This window comes from Lacerta agilis, chromosome 11 (genome assembly GCF_009819535.1).
Source record: "Lacerta agilis isolate rLacAgi1 chromosome 11, rLacAgi1.pri, whole genome shotgun sequence".
Taxonomy (NCBI): domain Eukaryota; kingdom Metazoa; phylum Chordata; class Lepidosauria; order Squamata; family Lacertidae; genus Lacerta; species Lacerta agilis.
This window is the reverse complement of record NC_046322.1, coordinates 48919634-48942634: the sequence shown is the minus strand read 5'-3', so window position 1 is coordinate 48942634 and position 23001 is coordinate 48919634. Positions and strand designations below refer to the sequence as shown.

Here is a 23001-nt window from a genome sequence, read left to right as displayed (position 1 = left end):
TGGCCTTGCATCCCATATTGGGACACTGTCACCAAGTCTAGCGTCATCTCTTGTTACCTGCTTAGCTGACTTTTATCCTGGAAGCCATCATCATGAAACTCAGCTGCTTCAAGGCAAGTTCCCCCTACCTGGTATTCTTGAGATGTTTTGGACTTCAGTTTCCATCATTCCTGACCGCTGGCCATGGTTGTTGGGAATTGCCGTCCAAAATATCTCTAAGGCCTCAAGTTGAAGACGACTAGAGAAAGTCATGCTTTACCTTTCTTAAAACCAGACAACCTTTTTTTAAGGTACCACCTTGTGGAGTGAAAATAAATCGAGACTTATGAGTTTAGAGTCACTGCCTGCAGGGACTAACTGCCTCTCAGTGGTGTCAGAGCCACTTCCTTATGGTGCTATTATTTGCCATTTGGTGTGTGTCTCGTATGTAGGCAATTAAGTGGCAAAAGTACACAATTACAAAATAAAACCTATCAGTAAAAACAGCTGCACGTAAAGACCAGATAAAAATTGCAGTATGAAAGCAGCAGCTAACACAAATGCTGAAAACCAACACCACTGGCACAGTGCCTCGACAGGAGAAAAATACGTCTAAACTGGGGTTTTCTGTGCTGCTAGACTAGCAGAGGGGTGACTAAATCTGCTCTGCCTGAGGAGGCAGTTGCAAGCTTAGGCATAGTTGTCAACCTTCCCCTTTTTTGTGGGAAATTCCCTTATTCCAGCGCCGTTTCCCATTGTAAAAAAGGGGGAGAAAGGGAAAGTTGACAGCTATGGCCGTTTCCCAATGCAAAAAAAGGGGGGGGGGGAGTTTGACAGCTCTGGCTTAGGAGCAGTCACCAAGAAGGCCCTCTCTTGTGTCTCACTGCTATGGTCCTTCCTATAAACAGGGTCACCAAACTGTTTTGTCAAAGTGGTTATTTTACTGACTTGGGGGTGGCTGAGGGCTAAAACATGGCCTATATAAGAGCCCTGGGGATTTTTTTTTTCTGTGGCCCTCAAAGCTCCTCCCCACAGAAATATTTTGGCAGTGGCATCAGAATTAATGTTTATAAAATGGGTCTGTTGCACATTGTACCACTGTTCCTGGTTAAATTGCTGCAGAGCAACTGTTCCAAATGTTATTGTGCTCCCAAAGGTACTGAAAAGTTGCTCATGGCAAGCCATTGTCTATATCTCTTCCTGCAGGTTCGCTGCGCAATAATCCATTGTCTGAAGCTACAGGTGCAAACACTGCTGGGAGAAGCAGAAAGGCGGCAGCCAAAGCAAGTGCCTCTCATTTATGGGGGTAATCTTGCTATTCATTTTAGAGGAATTAATTTGGAGGCAATTTGGAGACATGAATTCGCCTGCATTCTGTGCAGCGGATGTTCGGAACTGGCTTCGCAGCAGGAAAAGGATGAAAGAATTGGCGTTGCATTTTTCAAGGACATGTTTTTGCCTTGTACTCAGGTTCCTGGGCAAGTTCTTGTCAATAGTTTTACTGGGCGGGATGAGGGGTTACATCCATATAAAGCACATCCGGGCCAGAAAATTCTGTTGGCTGGCTAGTGGAGGAGCTCTCTTGGAAATCTACAAACCTCAGGTTTATATCACAATCTGATCTCCACTAATTTGGGGCTTTATGAACCAACATTTTCAATTAAGCCCAGTTGGCAGCCAGCACTTCTCCTGTAACAGAGAAGTCACACGCTCTTGATAACTAGCCCAGGTCAACAGTCTAGCTGTGGCGTTCTGGACCAGCTCAAGTTTCGGAACACTTTTCAAGGCAGTCCCACAGACAGCACATAAGAGTAATCCATTCAAGATGTAACTAAGGTATATGTCATTATGACCAGATCTGACATTCCAAGGAATGGATGCAGTTTAATTTATTTACAGCATTTCTAGGTCACCAAATAACCAAGGATTTTGAGGCGTTTTATACAAGTTAAAAACAACAAGTTGTTAATGGAGCAACCTCAGGTATGTGAAAATGCTCTTGGCCACTATTCCTACCTGGGCACTCAAGCTCAAAAAGAGGTCCAGGGTCACACCCAAACTGGATTTCCAAATCCTTAGAAATCCAGCCTCTAATTAGTATCAGTTCCTGTGTGTGTGTGTGTGTGTGTGTGTGTGTGTGTGTGTGTGTTAGAGAAAGAAAGAAAGAGAGAGAGAGAGAAAGAGAATGCAAAATAGGCTAAATACAGGACTGCACTCATTCAATTTTTTATGTTAAAGAGAATATAACATGCACCCGCTTTTAATAATCCTACCTCAGAAAGTATCATTTTAATCCCGGTTATTAGACTTGCAAATTGATTCTGTGCATACTTATTTGCAAGAAACCTCTGCTGATTTCAAGGGGGCTTGTGCCTAAGTAATGATCCGCAGATTTGTAGCTTTTTTAGATTTGACTAAAAAAGGAGTAACTGCCTCGTATCACCTTTCAGTTTTCAGTCTACTGCTTTGGCAAATTTAGATTCCTCTAAATAGTTCCACAAGGCATATGCAAATATCAATTGAGCATGACAACCCTTAGTACTCCTAAATCTGGCTATTTTCCAAAATGTGCTTTCAGTTGCTGTCAGTTGTACCTATTGCGTTAGCACTTACAACTAAACCTGAAGCTTGGACTCTGACTGCCAATTTTTCTCTTCCAAAATAGAATTGATCCTTTGATAGATTATAAGAGACAGCAGGCCCCACAGAGTCTTCATTGTTTCCACATTTTACAAAAGCAATTCAGAACTCTTTGTTTATTTGGGGGGGGGGGGAGAGACCTATTGATTTTACACAGTTGTATGTTTTGATACTTGTATCAATTATTTTTTTAAAAAAAGATTATAGTTTTTTAAATCAATTATTACAAATGTCAAACAAACTGATAGCAGCTTGCAAACAACAACAACAACAACAACAACAACAACAACAACAACAAAGTAAGCTTAAGAACCACCATTTAGGATGTGCAATGAAAAAAACATGCTGTTTTTATCTTTCGTTCCTTGGATTTAATTTTTAAACATTTATTTCTTCTGAAAATCTTTTACCTGCACTTTGTTCATTTGGATTAAATTTCTTTGATTTTGAGTTTTCAATTTAAAAAAATGGACATGGGAGAGGAAAGGTCTACCTCCTTGTGGACCACAAAATGTTATTGTACTACAGCTCACTAGGGGCTGACTGGTGATAATAAGAGTCCAACATCATCTGAAAGGCCACAGGTTCCCCATCCTGAAAGTAATTACTTGCCTAAAGCTATTTAGTGACCCCCCCCGTGTGACATTTGAACTGGGGTGTATTCCACACTCACAGTTTCTGTTTTGAATCTATGAAGAATAATTTTTTTAAAACCGGAATAAAGTTTTCTATCTTTTTTGTCAAGTATATATTACAATTATGGACAAAACACAACTCACCTAAGTAACTGTGAGCAGGTTTTTCTTCCACAACTTTGATTCTTCTTGCCCCTGCAGGTATCACCAATGCTTCCACATAACCTAATTACAAGATGAAATATTCCATGTGACGTTCTTTGTAATCAACATAAAAAAAAGATTTGTTTTAAAGAAATACAATAGTGTTCATGTCGGATTTCCTCTTCTTGTTTATGAAGTTTTAGAATCACATTTGCCTCTCATTCTGTCAGTGTCTCTGGACTGACTCTCTGGAACCTAGATATTTTTTTAATTGTGTGCTTTCCACTGTTGTCTTCTTATTGAATCAGCCAATATTAATTTATTGAATCTCCCCTGATTCGGATAGTTCCCGGGTCAAGCAGAGAAGCTGAAGGGGTTGTTGCCAGTGCTGACTCCATGGAGCCAGAAAACATAGGTGGGGGTGAAGACAGTGGATAAGGGGGGAACCTTCACACTTCATGAAATATTTCATGAATCTGCTTTTATGAATTTGCCAATTGTCTTCTTCAAGTTAAGCTTTCAGTATTCCCTTTGTTCCAGTGCTAGGGAGACAGGACATGAGAATTACTAGGACAGCACACCTGGCAGCTGCTTGGATGGAGATCTGTAATTGTGCCCAGCAGCTGAGAACATCCCACTCTACGACTCAAAGAGCACTGACAATGGACTGATTTTCTTTCTGGTCTGTGTCCGGAGCATCAATAACAGCCTGATCTGAATAGATACCATAGGGACTGCAGGGCATTCAGCTCATAGATTAGTCACAATGACAATAATCTGGTGGCCAGCCATACAGTGGTATCCTTGGTTCTCAAACTTAATCAGTTCCGGAAGTCCGTTCCAAAACCAAAGCATTCCAAAACCAAGGCACGCTTTCCCATAGAACGGTTACAGGCAAACTTGGCCCTCCAGATGTTTTGGGACTACAATTCCCATCATCCCTGACCACTGGTCCTGTTAGCTAGGGATCATGGGACTTGTAGTCCCAAAACATCTGGAGGGCCGAGTTTGCCTATACCTGCCATACAAAGTAATGCAAAATGGATTAATCTGTTCCAGACTTTTAAAAACAACCCCTAAAACAGCAATTTAACATGAATTTTACTCTCTAACGAGACCATTGATCCATAAAATGAAAGCAATAAACAATGTACTGCAGTCACACAATCAATCAGTCAGTAGCTGAAGTGGGTTCCACACAGTCACAAAAACAAAACAAAAGAGCAGCGACTACAAAAATGCAAACTAAATAGCAAAGACAGACCTCAGTGTAACACTCAAAACGGAAGTGTGGCACTCAAAACGCAGCATGTTCGGCTTCCAAAAAAAGTTCGCAAACCGGAACACTTACCGGTTTGCACTGTTTGGGTTCCAAGTTGTTTGAGTACCAAGGCGTTTGAGAACCAAAGTACCACTGTACTTCCAAACTGGTGGAAGTGCTTGAGCAGTTAAGGCTGTTTGTTGACTTCTGCCTTCCGGAGTAGCCAGAAGGCCATCTTGGCGGTTCCATTGTAAACAGGCAGGTTGTAAGCAATGCTGGACAATTCCTTCTCACACGATGCAAAGTTCATGAATACCATAAATAAAATGGTTGTCTCCTGGTTCAACCCAGTGTGAATTTGTCCTTTCTTTGACGCTGCCCACCCCGGCAAAACTCTACCTCTTAGCTCACGCCTGTCGTATGAAGTTGGATTGTGGCAGCGTGAAACTTTAATTGCTTGCTTAAATCCCACCGTGTCTCCACAAAGCTCCCAGAATTCTTCTATTTCCAGAGACCTCAATAATTAAAATTCCCTAATGGCTTTCTCCTAACTGCTCGTGAAATAATCTTCTTTCAACATGTTATTCCTTTTCAACACACTGTATAGTCAGAGGCCACCACAACCCACAAGTAAAACAAACAGCGACAACATAGCATCACTGTTTGACATCTGTATCTTGTATCTCTCTCTCACCCAAATTTGTTACTGTCTGCTGATAATATAGTGTACTTCTTTTTACATTTCCCATTTCTACTAAATATTTTTACCCTAAACTGCACATAGTGTGTGTGTGTGTGTGTGTGTGTGTTTATGTAAGATTCAGTAACAAGTAAGAGGGTTATGCCCTATGCCGGATATCATATTTTATTTCAATTAAACCATGTTTCCTGCAACTATAAATGGGTAGCATCCAAGAGACTCACAGATGATGTTCTCACCGATCTCATCCACAAATTTCGTAATCTGCAGTGAGACTCATTCATAGATTCGAATTCCCTTCCGGATCAAGTCACACACATCTAATGTGTCAATGAGATTACATAATACCCATGTGCCTTTTAATATTGAGAACATAAGAAGGTCCCTGCTGGATCAAACCAACATTCCTACATGAACAGTATGTTTCAGAAATAAACTTCCAGTGTTTACTTTTCCCCACTGTGGGGGGCAAGGAAATGGGACTCCCAGATTTCCTTCCAGACTCATCAGAAATGACTTGGCAAATTCTGAATAAAATTCTGAACAAGCCTATCCAAAATAAACAAATATAAGGCATGTGTGTTGTGTGTCTATACAGTGATCTACAGATGAATGAACACAAGAGAGTAAGGCATTCCTTCAGACATTTCTTTGGGCAGAAACCACAGCAATGACACTGATTCAATGAAAACAAATAGTGCTTTATCATTAAGACCACAGATAAGCAGTGTGGTTGCAAACGTCCATAGAGTTGTGCACGCATAATTCTTGAAGAAATGAATGGGATTTGTATCCGTGTAACCAGGCATAGGATTGTAGTCAGCGTTTTTACAGCCTTTTAATTTGTTTCCATTGAGAAATATGCATATGGATCTACCCAGCAAGGTATTTCTGAAACCCAGGGAAGGGGGAGAGCTTCATAAGAACTGGCTACTGTGTTAAAACGGAGAGACAAAGCCCAAGTGTTCATACACAATCCCTTTTGCGTTTGTAAAGTCAGATTATGGCAAACATGCTTAAAATCTGGGGTCTACATTAGAAGGCATTTCTGTGGTTTACGTTAGTTATTAAAACAGGAAAACATTTTTCTTTCAACAAGTTCTCAGCCATGTAACTGGAAAGATTTAAACAGATTTCCTTATGGATATTTATTTTTGCCAGTGCTTTATTGGTCAGTTTAAAATATCTATAAATATAATTTCAATATCCAATCTCTCCAACTTTCTGTCTTCTGACTTAGACCTTCAGGGCAATTTGTGATTTTGCCTCCCTTTTCCTAGATTATCTCCATCCTAGGACACAACCGCACATGAAGACTCAAAGCCTGTCTTTAATTTTATTTTCTGAACCCCTGTTTGATTTGGTATAGATTGTGATGTTTACTGCTTTTGAAACATCTTGGCTTCTAATTCAGTTTTAAAAAAAATACTTGCTGACTTACTCTGAATATTGAAATTTAACAATTTTGAAGACACCTAAATTATAGCCCCACTAAGGTTCCCCCCCTCCTGTTTCAAAAATATATGCTGATGGCTGATGCTTGGGCTAGATATGGGAAATAGTGGAATCAATTAAACTTATCACTTGCATTTTGCACAGAAATGAACAAAAAATCTTGATTTCTGGAAGAAGTGGACTAATTGTGTAAATAATTATGATAGGATATTCGATACATCCTATTTTTTCATGCCCTAGGTGACATGATGGGTGATTTCCAAGGGCCTAAGTGTAATTCTTCCAGCAAATCTCCAACTACGCCAGCTGAATGTTACTTGTGCTGTATCCTGAGGCTCCCTCAGATGGCCTCACACTAAGCAAATGATTGCATCCATAATGCTAAATTAAAAAATTCAAATTAAAAATGTTTGCTCTTCTGCAAAGTAACACACATCAGAATCTGGACAACTGTTTAGTTTCTCAGCTATTTCATTTAGGGGGAGAAATCATGTTAAGTATAAATATTGAATTCAATATATATATATTGAATCTTTGGATATTTGCTCCCTTTTCTTTCCTTCGTTTTAATGTTTGAGTATTGGAGAGCTGCTAATCCAGATAAATGTTTATGTTCAGCTATGGTAAGTAAACCCAGGTATCGTGTATCAAAAAGTATGCAGTGGGTTTTACTAAATACTTGTTCCCATCTGTTCCTAATCACCCCCATCTCAGCAGTAATAAGTCTGAAACTGGATATAAGGGAAGTGTTTTCTTGCCCATATCTGCTTATCATGAATGGAATGCTACCATTTAATCAACATAAAATATGAAAAGGTACTAATCGATTTATCTAATGCAGAGTGCTCATTACATTTACAAATTTCTGTAAAAAGCATTAAATTTAAAAGGTTGGGGTTTTTTTTTTTTACCTGCTCCCCGGGTATGATTAAAATCTCCTTTAACAACTCTGCACGATTTCCCATCTCCGTTGCAGACGCCACAGTGATCTTCCCATGCCAAAGATCCCAGAATGCCATCACACCCAAACTTCTGGAGGTGAAAAGGAAGCATCATGACATTTTACTATGCCTCTCAATGTAGTTTGCAAGTATTAATATTACAATATAAGGAATTGACTCTGACAGCCAAAATAGACATGCAGTTATTTGCTTTCTTCTTCTGGACCCCCCCCCCCGTGGTTGTTAAGTGCCCCAATCCATCTTGCATTCCTCTCTACAGGATAGCTCAGTTGGTAGAGCATGAGACTCTTAATCTCAGGCTCATGGGTTTGAGCCCCACGTTGGGCAAAGGATTCCGGCATTGAAGGAGGTTGGACTAGATGGCTCTCGTGGTCCCTTCCAGCTCTACAATTCTATGATTCTTTGACTCCTAAGCAAAGAAAGGCAACAGTCATGCCTATCAGTCTTTGGTTGCATCCATAACTCTTCTTAAGTCAATGGGGAAAGGAGAGAGCGATTCACCTAAAATAAAATAAAAATAATCCTAAAGGAAGCAATTAAAGGAACTGAAAACCCCTGATTGTTTAACAGTAAGAGATTAACACTGGAACCCTCTACATTTTGCTCATAAGTAAGTTACATTTTCAATGAAGCTTACTCCCAGGTAAGTGGGAATAGAAGGAAAAGGACTCCTGGACAGTTAAATCCAGTCAAAGGCGACTATGGGGTTGTGGCGCCCATCTCGCTTCAAGCCGAGGGAGCCAGCATTTGTCTGCAGACAGCTTTCTGGGTCATGTGGCCAGCATTGACTAAACCAGTGTTTTTCAACCTTTTTTGGGCAAAGGCACACTTGTTTCATGAAAAAAATCACGAGGCACACCACCATTAGAAAATGTTAAAAAAATTAAATCTGTGCCTATATTGACTATATATAAAGTAATTTTTCAATTTTTCCCACGGCGCACCAGGCAACATCTCGCGGCACACTAGTGTGCCTCGGAACAGTGGTTGAAAAACACTGGACTAAACCACTTCTGGCACAACAGGAAACCAGAGCGCACAGAAACGCCATTTACCTTTCCGCAGCAGCGACACCTATTTAGCAACCTACAAGACTTTCAAAGGTCTTTTGCTTTACTGAAGAACAAAAGCTCAGCAGAGAAAGTCCTTCATCATGTTGTTGATGTGGTTGAAAGAGAAGTGGGCATAACAGGATACTTCTCCCTTCAAGGTATGCAGATGAGGAACAAGTCCCCCATCACAAGGAGGGACTATAAGCACTAATGTCAGCTTTAGTTTTAGGAAGTTCTGGAAGTTCTGCTACACAGATGCAGAACCCATAGAGAACCAGAAATAATGCATATGGAAAGTACTAAATTGCCCCCACCACGCCCCACCACCCCACAAAGGCAGACTAAAGTTTAAAAGCAGGATTCAGGGATCCAAACATTCAAGAAATACTGCACAATAAATAGATATGAAAATTTGGGTTCTGAACGTTGATTTACCTGACACCTGCCATTCGCACATATATCCAGTTCCTGATGACCACACGGAGTTCCATCCATCACTTTCTCAGTGACTAGTATAGGCTGGTCTTTTCCATTTGGAGAGCAAAATAATGCACAAGGTTTTTCTGTTTGAGTAAGTGGAAACCAGGTAAGCTTGATAAACCTCATTTCACAGATGCAAAATTCTGCTTGTACTGGTTGCAATACCAAGCTAAAGGTAAAGGTAAAGGGACCCCTGACCATTAGGTCCAGTCATGTCCAGCTCTGGGGTTGCGGCGCTCATCTCGCATTACTGGCCGAGGGAGCCGGCATACAGCTTCCGGGTCAGCATGACAAAGCTGCTTCTGGCAAACCAGAGCAGCGCACGGAAACGCCGTTTACCTTCCCGCCGGAGCAGTTCCTATTTATCTACTTGCGCTTCGTGCTTTCGAACTGCTAGGTGGGCAGGAGCTGGGACCGAGCAACGGGAGCTCACCCCGTCGTGGGGATTCGAACCGCCGACCATCTGATCAGCAAGCCCTAAGCTCTGTGGTTTAACCCACAGTGCCACCCACGTCCCATAATACCAAGCTACATTTCTGCTATATTCCAGTTGTTTTATATCAGGAGTTTTATATCAGAGTTAGGTCCACATGCAAGGAAGGCAGCGGTGGGGGGGGGGTCAAGCATTAAAACTTCACCCCTTCACCCCTATCATGATATTGGGAGAAATGGGTCTCCTGTGCTTGTGGATGTTCCCCGTGTTTTTTAAAACCCTGGAAAAACAGTACTTTGGTCTCCAAGACATGGGCAGTGATGGAAAAGTACAACTGGCATCCCACCTGAAGGACAGTTTTCAATTCTCCAATGAAAGGGCTTTCCCCAATGGCTGAAGGTGGACAGCAACCTGGGAAAGGCAGAACTGGGTGGGCTTAGTTAGCACTGTATGACTGAGCTTTCCCCGTCCTCCTCATCCAATGGAGGATCAGCACTGGCATTTCTTTGAAAGATCTCCCTTCATCAAAGCAATCCAGAGATGAAAGGGGACAGCTGGGGTTAGAGAGAACAAAAGAGATGAAGGATCAGAGTGAATCAGGGGAAGGTGCTTAGAAGCTAGAGCAGGGTTTCCCAAACTTAGGTCTCCAGCTGTTTTTGGACTACAACTCCCATCAACCCTAGCTAGCAGGACCAGGGACCAGGGACGGTGGGAAATGTAGTCCAAAAGCAGCTGGAGACCCAAGTTTGGGAAACCCTGGGCTAGACGATAGGCACAGGTAAAATAAGAAGAGTATGAAAGAAGAGAGGGGAAAACATTTTCAAATAGGCCTGAAGAGAAGGAGCGGCAGGAGCAAAAAGAGGCAAGCTGGTTGCTTATAATGAAGTTACGGTAGGAGCAGAACTGAATCATGGGCATGCCTACTTCCCAAGAGGTTGCTTCCTGTCTTCCGCCAATGGGAGGAGCCATCAACCCAGCCCACCAACCTTTCACTGAGAATGGGAAAATGGCAATGGAGGGGGCAGAGCAACATCTTCTTCTCTATTGCATGTTTACTTAACTCTGACGCAGAACACCTGAAGAGGGTTCGAGACATGCAGTATTAAAATGAATGAGAGCTACACCAGATCGCAAACTCCCTCTCATTTCAGTAGGTTAAGCACAAGGAAAGCTCTCCTTCCAAGCAGACCTACTAAGGAAGGGCATACGCTAAAATCTTCCTTGGTCTCCTGCTAAGAGAATGGATGGGTTGAGACACAAAAAGAGTAATTTTCAGTGAGGGACTCTTCCCAAATGAAGAAGAAGAAGAAGGAGTTGGGATTTGATATCCCGCTTTTCACTACCCAAAGGAGTCTCAAAGCGGCTAACATTCTCCTTTCCCTTCCTCCCCCACAACAAACCGTCTGTGAGGTGAGTGGGGCTGAGAGACTTCAAAGAAGTGTGACTAGCCCAAGGTCACCCAGCAGCTGCATGTGGAGGAACTGAGACACGAACCCGGTTCCCCAGATTATGAGTCTACCGCTCTTAACCACTACACCACACTGGCTCTCATGAAATGAAAACAAATGAAAACAAATCTCTGTTGGAGATGTACAAATGTTGGTTTGGCTTCCAAATTAATGGTGGCTGAGGATACCTCAACAGTGTTCTCTGGTATGTACAATGAAATTTTGGGGAAGGCAAGCATGCTGCCTGCAGAAGGTAATAAAAATTTCTTTTGAGCAGCTGAGTTATCTTCTTCTCTCCAAACCTCAGCACAAATTTAGAGAAAACCCTCTCGGTCCCTCAGCGCTCTTTCACGAGCAGAAGTTTGGGAGGAAAGGTCAACTCTTTAATTTGTGCTGCAGTTTGCTGAAGTTAAGAAGCACTCGTCTCTCCTTGCTGCTCAATAGAGAATCGAACCATTAATTTTTTTTTTACCTTCTGCAAACTGCAGAACAAGTGACAGCTTTGCAGAAGCGATTTGAGGGCTCCCTGCCGGATGCCCTGCTCAGCGGGGACGTGTTCCTGGCATGCGTTTAAAGCTTACTCAATTCACCTTAAATACAAAAAGGATTAAAAGCTATTTTCTTTTAATAACTCTGTTTCCTAAACAACCATATTTGATACTCTGTCTGAATAATATTCACATCAAATAAAAGAAATCAGCTTCATCCACACATCCCTTTGGCTCTTCATTAAAGGGACAAAAGAGGTTGTTACTGTAATCCAGTGGTCTTTTCTTCTTCAGGTGTGGGAACTTGTCAGGGCATTTGTGTAGAATTGGCACACCCAAAAGAACTGAGTGTGAGAGCCTAACCCACCTTTTGAAAATGCAGGAGGTATAAGTGAATGGCATTTATTCACAATCAGACGTGTATAAATAGGACACTATTTTCTGTTAAATCTCAAAATAATTAATGGAATTTGCATAGCATAATCCATTGATTAAAAAAAGACTATATCAAAGCATAAATGCTGTCCTTCTGACTATTTGAGGCATTTGGGGGTTCAAATCCTGCACTTTCTACGGAGCAATGCAGAGTCATACGCTGCTGACATTCACATGAACTCTGTGAATTTCTGTTTCAAATCTTATCAGCTTCTTATTACTTGTTTCAGGTTTTGATAGGACACTGTCCTAAACATTAAGCACAGGGGGAAAATTGAGCCTCATCAAATATAAAGAAGTTAGATAAAATCTGTAGGTGAAATCTACATTTCATTTAATAAACGGTTGGTTAATTCATAAAATTGTGACATATCCTCAAATACTAGCATAGCTTAATATCATGAGTGTTATTCATCTTCAGGCTTTACATTAATAGATCAAAAACAGCTATTTTCTTTGTAGAAAAGGCAAATGATAATTTGAAGCCAATGTATCTGTAGAGTTGATAATGTTCACATTCCAAACAGGGTAGTATGTAAAATATTTCTATTTTTTTGGACCATCAAAATAGGACGCTAACTACGATGGGGCTCAGGAACCAGATGGGCCAGATCCTGATTTTCCTCACCTCCCACAGTGATAGATGGGCCTGTCAATCCCCAGACTCCACTATGATGCCAAGTAACTGAACCTCAAAAGGAAAGAATGGGATGAACACACTAAGGATGTGCCTATTTCTTCATTTATTCTTTCGTGTCCCAGCTTGAATCCAGCTTGTAGATGCAAATGAACATTTTTCCTTTGGAGTCTGTGCTGAGTTCAAGCCTTCCCCAACCTGATGCTCTCAAGACAATTTGGACTATGGCTCCCCCCATTACAGCTGCAGCCAATGGGACTTGTAGTCCAAAACTTACAGAAGGCACAAAGTTGGGGAATGCTGCAATATACGGAGGATTTAGATTTGGCAATCTGTATATTGGATTTTAAAGAACAAATTCCGCTGCCAACTAAGATATACATTAGTTGTGGTTGCTTGACAAAATACAGTGCAAGGTATGTAAAACATTTGAATGCTAAAAGCCATGCTTCCTTCTTCTCCTTTGAAAAAGTCCACAGTCTTTCTTCTTATTTCTTTTGTGTACCCGACCGGACAAGCTGGATTACACAGAGCTAGACTCACCATAGTATTATGCAAACTGAAATTGTCACATTAAAAAAGAAGAAGACTTGAGTCGTCAGGTTGTTTTTTTGCTTACATTTACAGAGCAAAATATCCTCTTGAATTATATACCCAGCACATGGAACCTTACAAGAGAACAATATGAGTGGACTCTCCGTGCCCTTAGCCCAGCAAAAATACTGATACTGATGAATTGGAAAAATAAAAATGCGGCTCCCTTCTACGATTGGATCGAACACTTATACAAACTCACAACGTATGAACATCTTGCATATAAATGCAGACTTGCCATGGGCAAATTCAATGATATTTGGAATCCATTCTTACAAATACTGCAATAGGTTAAGATCTGGTGAAGTACAATAGCAACCTTCAGGTAGGTAGCAGTGTTGGTGTGGTAAAGGTAAAGGTAAAGGGACCCCTGACCATTAGGTCCAGTCGTGTCCAACTCTGGGGTTGCGGCGCTCATCTCGCGTTAATGGCCGAGGGAACCGGCGTACAGCTTCCGGGTCATGTGGGCAGCATGACTAAGCTGCTTCTGGCGAACCAGAGCAGCACACGGAAACGCCGTTTACCTTCCAGCTGGAGCGGTGCCTATTTATCTACTTGCACTTTGAAGTGCTTTTGAACTGCTAGGTGGGCAGGAGCTGGGACCGAGCAACGGGAGCTCACCCCGTTGCAGGGATTCGAACTGCCGACCTTCTGATCAGCAAGCCCTAGGCTCTGTGGTTTAACCCACAGTGCCACCCGTGTCCCTGTGTTGACACAGTCAATAATAAAGAATTTTTTTTTAAAAAAAAAAATCTGAATAAGTGTGCATGCACACGAAAGCTTATACCAGAACAAACTTAGTTGGTCTATAAGGTGCTACTGGACAATTTTTTATTTTTTATATTTTTATTTTAATAGCAACCTTGTAAAGTATACAGTTTTGGGTTTCCCCCCCTCCCCCCTTTATTTCCCTTTCCCCATAGGTTCTGCTTCCCTCCCTCCCTCCCTCCCTCCCTCTCTCTCTTATTTATGTCTCACCATTGTTCAGTGCACATGTAATTATGTACTTTTTGAACTTTCAATAAAGATGTTTATTTATTTATTTTGATGTGTGAATCGCCTGCAGTAGCATAACACATATCAGCACAATGCTAGCAGCAGAAATGTGAGTTAGGCTTACCTTCATCAATAACAGCCTGCCATTGGTGGATATGTTTCTGATATGACGCCCTTACACTGAAGACCTGACATTGCCAGTCCCTGAATGCAGGCACTCCAGGGGGACAAGAGGGATTCTCACATATTTTGTACTGTATTCTGGAACCGTGGCATTCCCCCGCTTCATGAGCTGGACTAGGGGAGACAAAACCAAAATAGTAAACTTGTTTGCAGGGGATATTTTGAGGACCTTATACACCAGGAACAGATTGCTTCCCCCCACCCCTCTCATTGTTTTTTGTAGTCAGAAATAACGTCAGTGATTATCTCTAATCGGTTAAAGGCTTGCCTTTAAGCAGCGGTTAAAGGTGCTAAAGGCAAAAGGGAAATCTGGGCCATAACTAATGGCAGGCTCAAATGGCAACTGTCTCGAGGTCATCTTCTGCAAGAACATTATTGTCCCAAACTAGAGCTGAGTGAAACCATTCAGGATAGGCAAACTTTCCTCCTTCCATCACCAAGTAAAAACAGGACTTCTAAGCACATTCTGCTGAACACACTTAGAAGACTTGTAATTGCAAGCCCTGCGTTATGGTTTTTAATCGCTGATTGTATCCAAACCTGGGACGGCTTGTGATGAAGGAGAGGCTAGAAATAGTTTCGACAGATAAAGAAGACTTGCCAACATGTAGTGCATCTGTGCGCAACCAGGCTGGTACAGCTATATTAGTAAATAATATTGCAAGGACAAAAAAATATATAAGCTGCAGCTGTTGTTATCTACCCTGAGCATCTACGCTGTCGGCTGCTGACTCCAGTGTTGCAGGTTCTGCTGCAAGTGGTCCATGCGCTCCATTCGCCCTCCATGCGTCCAGCAAATGACGTCCTACTGGTACATTCTCCAGCCTTGCACCACTATTTAAAAAGTCAAATTTCAGATTAATATATGTATGTATGCATGCATGCATGCATGCATGCATGCATGTATGTATAGAGGACACATTAGCAATAATTCATTGCAGTAATTCTGTTCAAACAATATGCCACATCGAAAGGGTAACAATTTTAGCTATGATCTGATCCAGCACCTGTCGGTATATACATGAAATAGCTCTCTGTATTATCAGCTATCAGCTCAGTTACATGCCGTAACGCATGTAAACAGCTTGACTTGTGTCTTGGACCCATCGCATGACAGGAACACACCTTCCTGTTGGCCTCTGGTGCTGCCAGGAAGGCTTCCTCTGCCATTGGGCCCTGTCAACTTGCCTAGCTACCTAATAGCAGCCATTTTAAGCCTCTGTACGGAAACCGAGTTTGGGCAGAAACCAAGCATATTGCCCAGGAGTTACACTGACCAAAGTACCGGTATGTATACTTAGCAATCTGAGTCACTCCAGCTTGGACAAGCACAGAGACTAAGCAGACACCTTACTTGCACTTGCTTCAATTTAAATCTATGTGCCTGCCTGACCTTTCGTTCCCACTGAAAATATATATGGATATTCTTCACTTTATGACTGCACATAGTCAAAAGCATGCTCAGCTTGTGCAAGACTCATGAATATTTCCCATTAAAGAGTTATTTTTATGCTACTGTTATAATAAACCAGGACAATAATTCTGGGCAAATAATACGGTGCTTTGGGAATTCTTAATAGGCACTTGAGAAGCATTTGGTAACCTAAGTTTTTAAACATCTTTGTATTAAAAGACGTACAAGTGCAAAATCCATCAGAGAGATACGTTACGAGGATTTATAATATTCTGGGGTGAGGCTTTGGGACAAGAAGCAACTGAACTGATTACAGTAATCCAGAAATAAGGGAGCCGGTTTGTCAGATAAATGTGATCAACAACTTTCCCATTGATTTTAATAGTTTTGGATTTCGCACAATACTATTTATCTGACTATTTATTTCATTCAGTTGCATTTTCCTTCTGAAAAAGGGATCTCAGTTTCAAGTACTGGATGTGCTTCATAATGGAATGAGAAAATGAGGTGCCAGTTTTTATCCTGCAGCGTGACCATAAAGAAGTATTTTTATTCTATTATAAAATATAGTTGTATTAAATTGCCATGCATAATACACATGCAGAAGCACTTGAAATTGGGTCAGGAATACAGAAAGAGTAATACACTGCATGCACAGGGGGGGGGGGAAGACAACCTATTTCTTGCAGCCTAATAAATGTGTGATCCTGAAGTACTCGTCTTACGCATTTCATCATAGGCCAAAGAATTACTGGGAAAGACACTAGAGTCCCATTGTATATCAGTGACGGCTTCAATATTTAAATCAATCGATTTGTTAGAGAAAATGAAACTTAAAAACTTTTTAATCAACTAAAGGTCCACCCAGTTAACTGGGCTTCAGATTAATTCAAGCACCTTTCAAACCTTCCATTGGCAAGTACTATTTAAACAGTCACTATCTATAGAGAAAAAAAACTAAGATCATGGCCACTGGTCCCATCACCTCCTGGCAAATAGAAGGGGAAGAAATGGAGGCAGTGAGAGATTTCACTTTCTTGGGTTCCATGATCACTGCAGATGGTGACAGCAGTCACGAAATTAGAAGACGCCTGCTTCTTGGGAGAAAAGCAATGACAAACTTAGACAGCATCTTAAAAAGCAAAGACATCACCTTGCCGACAAAGGTCCGTATAGTTAAAGCTATGGTTTTCCCAGTAGTAATGTACGGAAGTGAGAGCTGGACCATAAAGAAGGCTGATCGCCGTAGAATTGATGCTTTTGAATTATGGTGCTGGAGGAGATTCTTGAGAGTCCCATGGACTGCAAGAAGATCAAACCTATCCATTCTCAAAGAAATCAGCCCTGAGTGCTCACTAGAAGGACAGATCCTGAAGTTGAGGCTCCAGTACTTTGGCCACCTCATGAGAAGAGAAGACTCCCTAGAAAAGACCCTGATGTTGGGAAAGATGGAGGGTACAAGGAGAAGGGGACGACAGAGGATGAGATGGTTGGACAGTGTTCTCGAAGCTACTAACATGAGTTTGGCCAAACTGCGAGAGGCAGTGAAGGATAGGCGTGCCTGGCGTGCTCTGGTCCATGGGGTCACGAAGAGTCGGACACGACTGAACGACTGAACAACAACAACATCTATAGAGAAATGAAATTGTCTCCAAAGATGATGCCCACTCTGCCATATGCACACATCATTTAAAAGCAAAGAAAGCATGGTTTGTTTGGTTTTTTTCCTTCAGAATCCAATTGGCAGGTTTTACACTCCAGAATTAAGGTCCATAAAAAAAAACTGTAACAGCTGATACACAAATGTGACTTCCTTAGAGTAAGGTTGCAAAGTACCTTTCCAGTGTCACAATCAGTTCCATCCATTGGTGGGTCCAGCTTAGTTTTGCATTCCTTCTCCCCTTCCACCTTGCACCATAATCCAGTGCAAATAACATGCTGGGGAGGAAAAGAGACACTAAGAGTGTAAAAGTTAGTATTTAAGTCCCGTTCTGTGCCCAATAAGCACAGGACGCCTTTGCCCGGCGGTGCTGTGGCCCATAGATTGCAGCAAAATACTGGGCAAGGTTTTGCCCAGTATCCTCTCTGTGCGGTAGGCTCATGGGGAAAAAGCTGTCTCATGAGCCCTTGCTGAAGAGGGGAAGGGATGCCTATATTAGGCTGCTTCCCCTAGAGCTCCTGCCCTCCAGCACCGGGGGCAGGAAGCAGGCAGGGGTGGGGCTAATGTGCATTCTGGGGGTGGGGCGCGCCAAGATGGAACCCTATCGGGATCCCACTGCCCGGGGCGCCCCGCCCCCTACGCCCCGCCCTTCCTACGCCAGTGGTTAGAGCCTTCACTGAGCAATTTGGGGTCACTGGTTGACAGGGCCAGAAAGGAATTTTTCTCTCTCAACCCGATTGGCACTTGGTTGGTTCCACCCTGCCCACACACACATCTTTCCCTCAGTGAAATTATGGCTTTCCTTTGTTAGGCGGAAGAACACAGTTTGTATGAGGGCGGAAATGGCACTGGATAGGGTCGGCATAGTATAGGGGGCTCCCCAAAAGGGGCCTGAGGGGGGCATTGACCTGGTTGGAATCTGTACCCTGGTCCCCCAGTGAGACCTTGCTTGCTTGGCTTGCACCACGGCAAAGTTCAATACTGGCCGACTCCCATCGTACACGTTTGGAGCGATCCAAACCCAGCGGATCCATTCCATCAACGTGGGGCTTGGGGAATGATGTACTGATCCTGGGACCCAATGCCATGCCAACCCTTGCCCTGCCTGCTGCTGTCAATAAAGAATTGGCCTGATTTTATCCCATTACCATTGTACAGTCTGGTTATTTTGCTGCTCTCATGGATCCCTTTATTTATTTATTTATTTATTTATTTATTTATTTATTTATAAATAATATAGTGCCCTATACCCGGGCAGTTCACAGAAAAATGAACACCATGCGCCTGCCTGGGGAAAAGTGCTTTGTCTATTTCACGAGGAAGTGGCTGCTTTTAAAGGCAATAAACAGAATGTGATCGAACTCTGCCAAGCATGGATATAAATAAAAACTATGCTTTGGTCACAGAATAAAATCTGTTTCCAGTGCACTCAAGTTATGGATGCTGTTGTAGATCACAATTCAAAACGAGGAAGGAACTGCCAACTACCTCATGTAAATTTTAATCTATCCTTCTTCTGCCACCCTAATCCCACTCATCCCAAGGATCCAGGCATGGTTATGGCAATTAGCTAGCATTCTGGTAACTCAAATGGCTCCTGAAAATCCGAGTTTAGGCTTAAGAGCTAGAGATGGATGAGGTCCTCATGGGTCACACTTAATTGGCTGGAACATGAGCCAAGCTATTTCTCCCCAAATCAGGAAATAGGTTGGACTCATTCACTCTCACTCAGCTCAGAAAATGGCTGAAGGGCAAACTCTTGTGTGGGTTACCGATTGCCCCCAAGATGTTTTTGGGGCCGGCCAGCCAGGAATATATCAATACTCACTGCTTCGTAAGCAATATATGCAGCTAGGTTTATATTCAGAGATAACTGCTAGAGATGTTCAGGTACGTATTATTGCTCTTTCTGTGTATTCTGATCCTTCTAACTTTATCCGCCTGGCCTGAAGTTGCCTGTAAAATCGGCTGTGATACTGGATAAAGCTCTTAATATATTTCCTCTACAATCTCACTCTGGGTCTTATCCAAAAATCAGGATTTTTTTTCTCCTCAGTGACAGAAATTCTAGCTCAGTTACAGCAGCCTTGTTTTTCTAAAAACAGCAGAATTGGGAAGGGGGCGAAGGTGTCAAATCTGCTTCACTTTAGGAATATACAGCAATCTTCTTGCCACAAAACACCTGACTTTTATATACTGAAAAATGCAAGGCAGGATGGGAACAATTTACGGTAGCTTTGGGTAGCTAGTAAGAGTAAACATTTTGGAACCACTCTATATTTCTTATTTTTCAATCCCTCATTGTTATGGAACACAAAAAGCCAAACGATGGATGTACTAGCTAGTGGATAAATTAAAATGTGTCATCATTGTTACCTGCATTTCTTGGCAGAAAGAGGCCGTTGGTCCAAAGAGAATTTGACACTGTTCATCTGCAGTGTATGTCATCCCTGGCAGTTTTGAAGGAATAATCACAGAGTTAAGGCTCTGGGGATTTGTCTGTAGCAAACAGTTACTGGCCTTTGACCTGGCAGTATAAAGAGGTTTAGAAGTTGGTGAATAGTAATAGAGGCTTGTTATTGTACTGACATAAAACATGCACACACAACAAAGAAGGAATCATACATCTTAAAGTGAACGCTTAGAGAACCATTCTGTTTCATTTAGTGAAATGCTAAGATTTTAAATTAGTGTAAAGGTTGAACTAACAAATTATGACCATGAACTTGCACAATTCACATATTGTTTCAAATTAACCAGTTATTCAATATAAATTGAGGGGGGGGATAAAAAGGAAACAAACAAAATCTAATGGGAGAAAATTCCCTTTTAAAGATACATAAATTAAGCCAGGTGCACATCTGCATTTAATTCCTATTTTTTTTGCACACAGTCCCTAATCCATCCCAACACATGGGCAGGCCTCATGGTTGGATCCAGAGAACTCCTGCCAGAGAATTCATGAACAGTATTTTGTGGGCCTTCTTTGCTGGATTAGTCCAATAGCTTGCTCTCTAATATTCCAAAAATGAACGTTGAATGCAATTGCTCTGCCCCATTTTGAACAGACATGTCTTTGAACATAAAGGTAAAGGTAAAGGACCCCTGGATGGTTAAATCCAGTCAAGGGTGACTCTGGGGTTGTGGCGCTTATCTCACTATCACGATGAGGGAGACAGTGTTTGTCCACAGACAGCTTTCCGGGTCATGTGGCCAGCAGGACTAAGCCGCTTCTGGAGCAACGGGACACCGTGACAGAAGCCAGAGCACATGGAAACGCCATTTACTTTCCCACCGCAGCAGTATCTATTTATCTACTTGCACTGGCGTGCTTTCGAACTGCTAGGTTGGCAGGAGCTGGGACAGAGCGACAGGAGCTCACCCCGTCGCAGGGATTCAAACCACCAACGTTCTGATCGGTAAGCCCAAGAGGCTCAGTGGTTTAGACCACAGCACCACCCGCGTGCCATCTTGAACATAAGAACCTTTATTGTAAAATACAAAGAATTGTGGAATTGTAGAATTGGAAGGGACTCCTAGGGTCATTTAGTCCAACGCCCTGAAATGCAGGATCTCAACCACAACATGCATGACAGGTGGGCATCCAACCTCTGAAAAGTAGGTGTTGAGCAGTTCCGCCTTCTCTCTGTCACCCAACAGCATTTCTCCATCTTCTCCACACAAGGGACCTCCTACTTGCTTGTTCTTCCTCTTGCTTTGAACATAGCTGAATAAACCTTTTAAAATTATTTCTACCCTCTTCCTTCAATTAGCTCTCATGTTCTCTTGCTGGATAATTCCAATAATACTGAAAGCTGAGATGCCACACTTTTAAAACTGTTCAACAGTACCTTTTGAACGTGATACAGAAGCTGCTACAGGGTGCTGAAAACTTGGCATGTCTGAAATTTATAGCCATCAAAGAAAATAAATGAATAGATATAAAAGCTGACATTAAGCAATTCCACTTCTTGAATGAATTACCTGAGAAATCTTTCCAGATCTTCCCTGCTGCACCGGGACCATGAAACATCTCCAAGATTCTGCCCTTTGATCCATTCTCCAGACATGATATGGAGACCATCTGCACAAGATGGGTGGTCATTGTCATGATTTATTCCCATGCTAAAAATGTGAAAGTATTGAAAGTAGAGCTTATTTTAAGAGGGAAATATATAGTTTTTTTAATTGCTCATAGAACAGCAGTAGTTTCCTCCTCCCTTTCAAAATAGACATACTTCCCAGTAAGTGATATGCCTATGTGCATATTTCTCATTAAAAACCGATTTGACCAAATATATTTACTTATAATCCATAATCACACACACAGAGAGAGAGGTAGCAACATGTTGTAGTTGTTCAAAGTTATTCAGCAGTTTCATACATCTTACTCAAAAGTTAGTCCCACCAAGTTTAATGAAACCTGCTGCTAGTAAAAGTAAAAGCATTTGCGGATGATATGGTCGTGACACTGGAGGAACCAATGCAAAGTTTGGGGAAAGTGCTGGAAGTGATGGAGGAGTTTGGAAAGCTCGCGGGTTTTAAGCTAAACAAAGGGAAAACAAAGATACTGGTTAAAAACCTAGATAAGAAGGAAACCGAAGATTTACAAGAAAAATATGGCATTATGATTGTGAAAAAGGTAAAATACTTGGGAATTTGGCTGTCTCCAAAAAATATAAATTTATTTAGCGATAATTATGACCCAATATGGAAAGAAATTAAAAAGGATTTAGAAATTTGGAATAAATTAAGCCTATCAATGTGGGGAAGAATAGCGAGTGTTAAAATGATGGTTCTACCAAAACTTTTATTTCTTTTTCAAATGGTGCCAGTAATTAAGGGCACAAGTCAGTTAAAAGAGTGGCAGAAATATCTGTCAAAATTTATCTGGCAGGGCAAACGCCCGAGAATTAAACACAAACTTTTGATAGATAAAAAAGAGAGGGGAGGATTTGGACTGCCAGATCTAAAAATTTACTATGAGTCATCATGCATGATTTGGTTAAAAGAGTGGATGGTGTTGAAAGATAAGGAGTTGTTAGATTTGGAGGGTTTTAACAACAGGTATGGATGGCACGCCTACCTCTGGCAGAACAAAGTGAGAGTTCACAAAGAATTTCTGACACATGTATTCAGAAAACCACTTTATGAGGTGTGGCAAAGGTATAAAAACCTGGTAGAAAGAAAGACACCCAGATGGTTGTCCCCCACAGAGATACTGACAATAAAAAAAATCAATACAGAAGAAGAAAATTGGATAACGTATGAGGATTTATTAATTGAAACAGGAAAAGGATGGAAAATTAAATCATATGATCAGGTGGGTGGAAATTTGACAGGTTGGATTCAGTATCACCAAGTGTATAATCTATTCAATGAGGACAAAAGAAAATGTAATTTTG

At 41.7% G+C, this 23001-nt stretch overlaps 1 protein-coding gene across 2 annotated transcripts in view; it reads right to left on the bottom strand.

The window, feature by feature from the left end:
- The window catches only part of ADAMTS19 (ADAM metallopeptidase with thrombospondin type 1 motif 19), a 114898-nt gene that overhangs the window by 29252 nt on the left and 62645 nt on the right, over nt 1-23001 (bottom strand). For both annotated transcript variants that reach the window (XM_033164022.1, XM_033164023.1), the window contains exons 9-16: nt 21581-21721; nt 19973-20123; nt 17773-17874; nt 15226-15356; nt 14464-14636; nt 9264-9391; nt 7726-7846; nt 3399-3479 (exon numbers count right to left, since the gene is read on the bottom strand). In XM_033164022.1, coding sequence (XP_033019913.1) covers nt 3399-3479; nt 7726-7846; nt 9264-9391; nt 14464-14636; nt 15226-15356; nt 17773-17874; nt 19973-20123; nt 21581-21721 — 1028 coding nt within the window. The remainder of the gene's footprint in view (nt 1-3398; nt 3480-7725; nt 7847-9263; nt 9392-14463; nt 14637-15225; nt 15357-17772; nt 17875-19972; nt 20124-21580; nt 21722-23001) is intronic.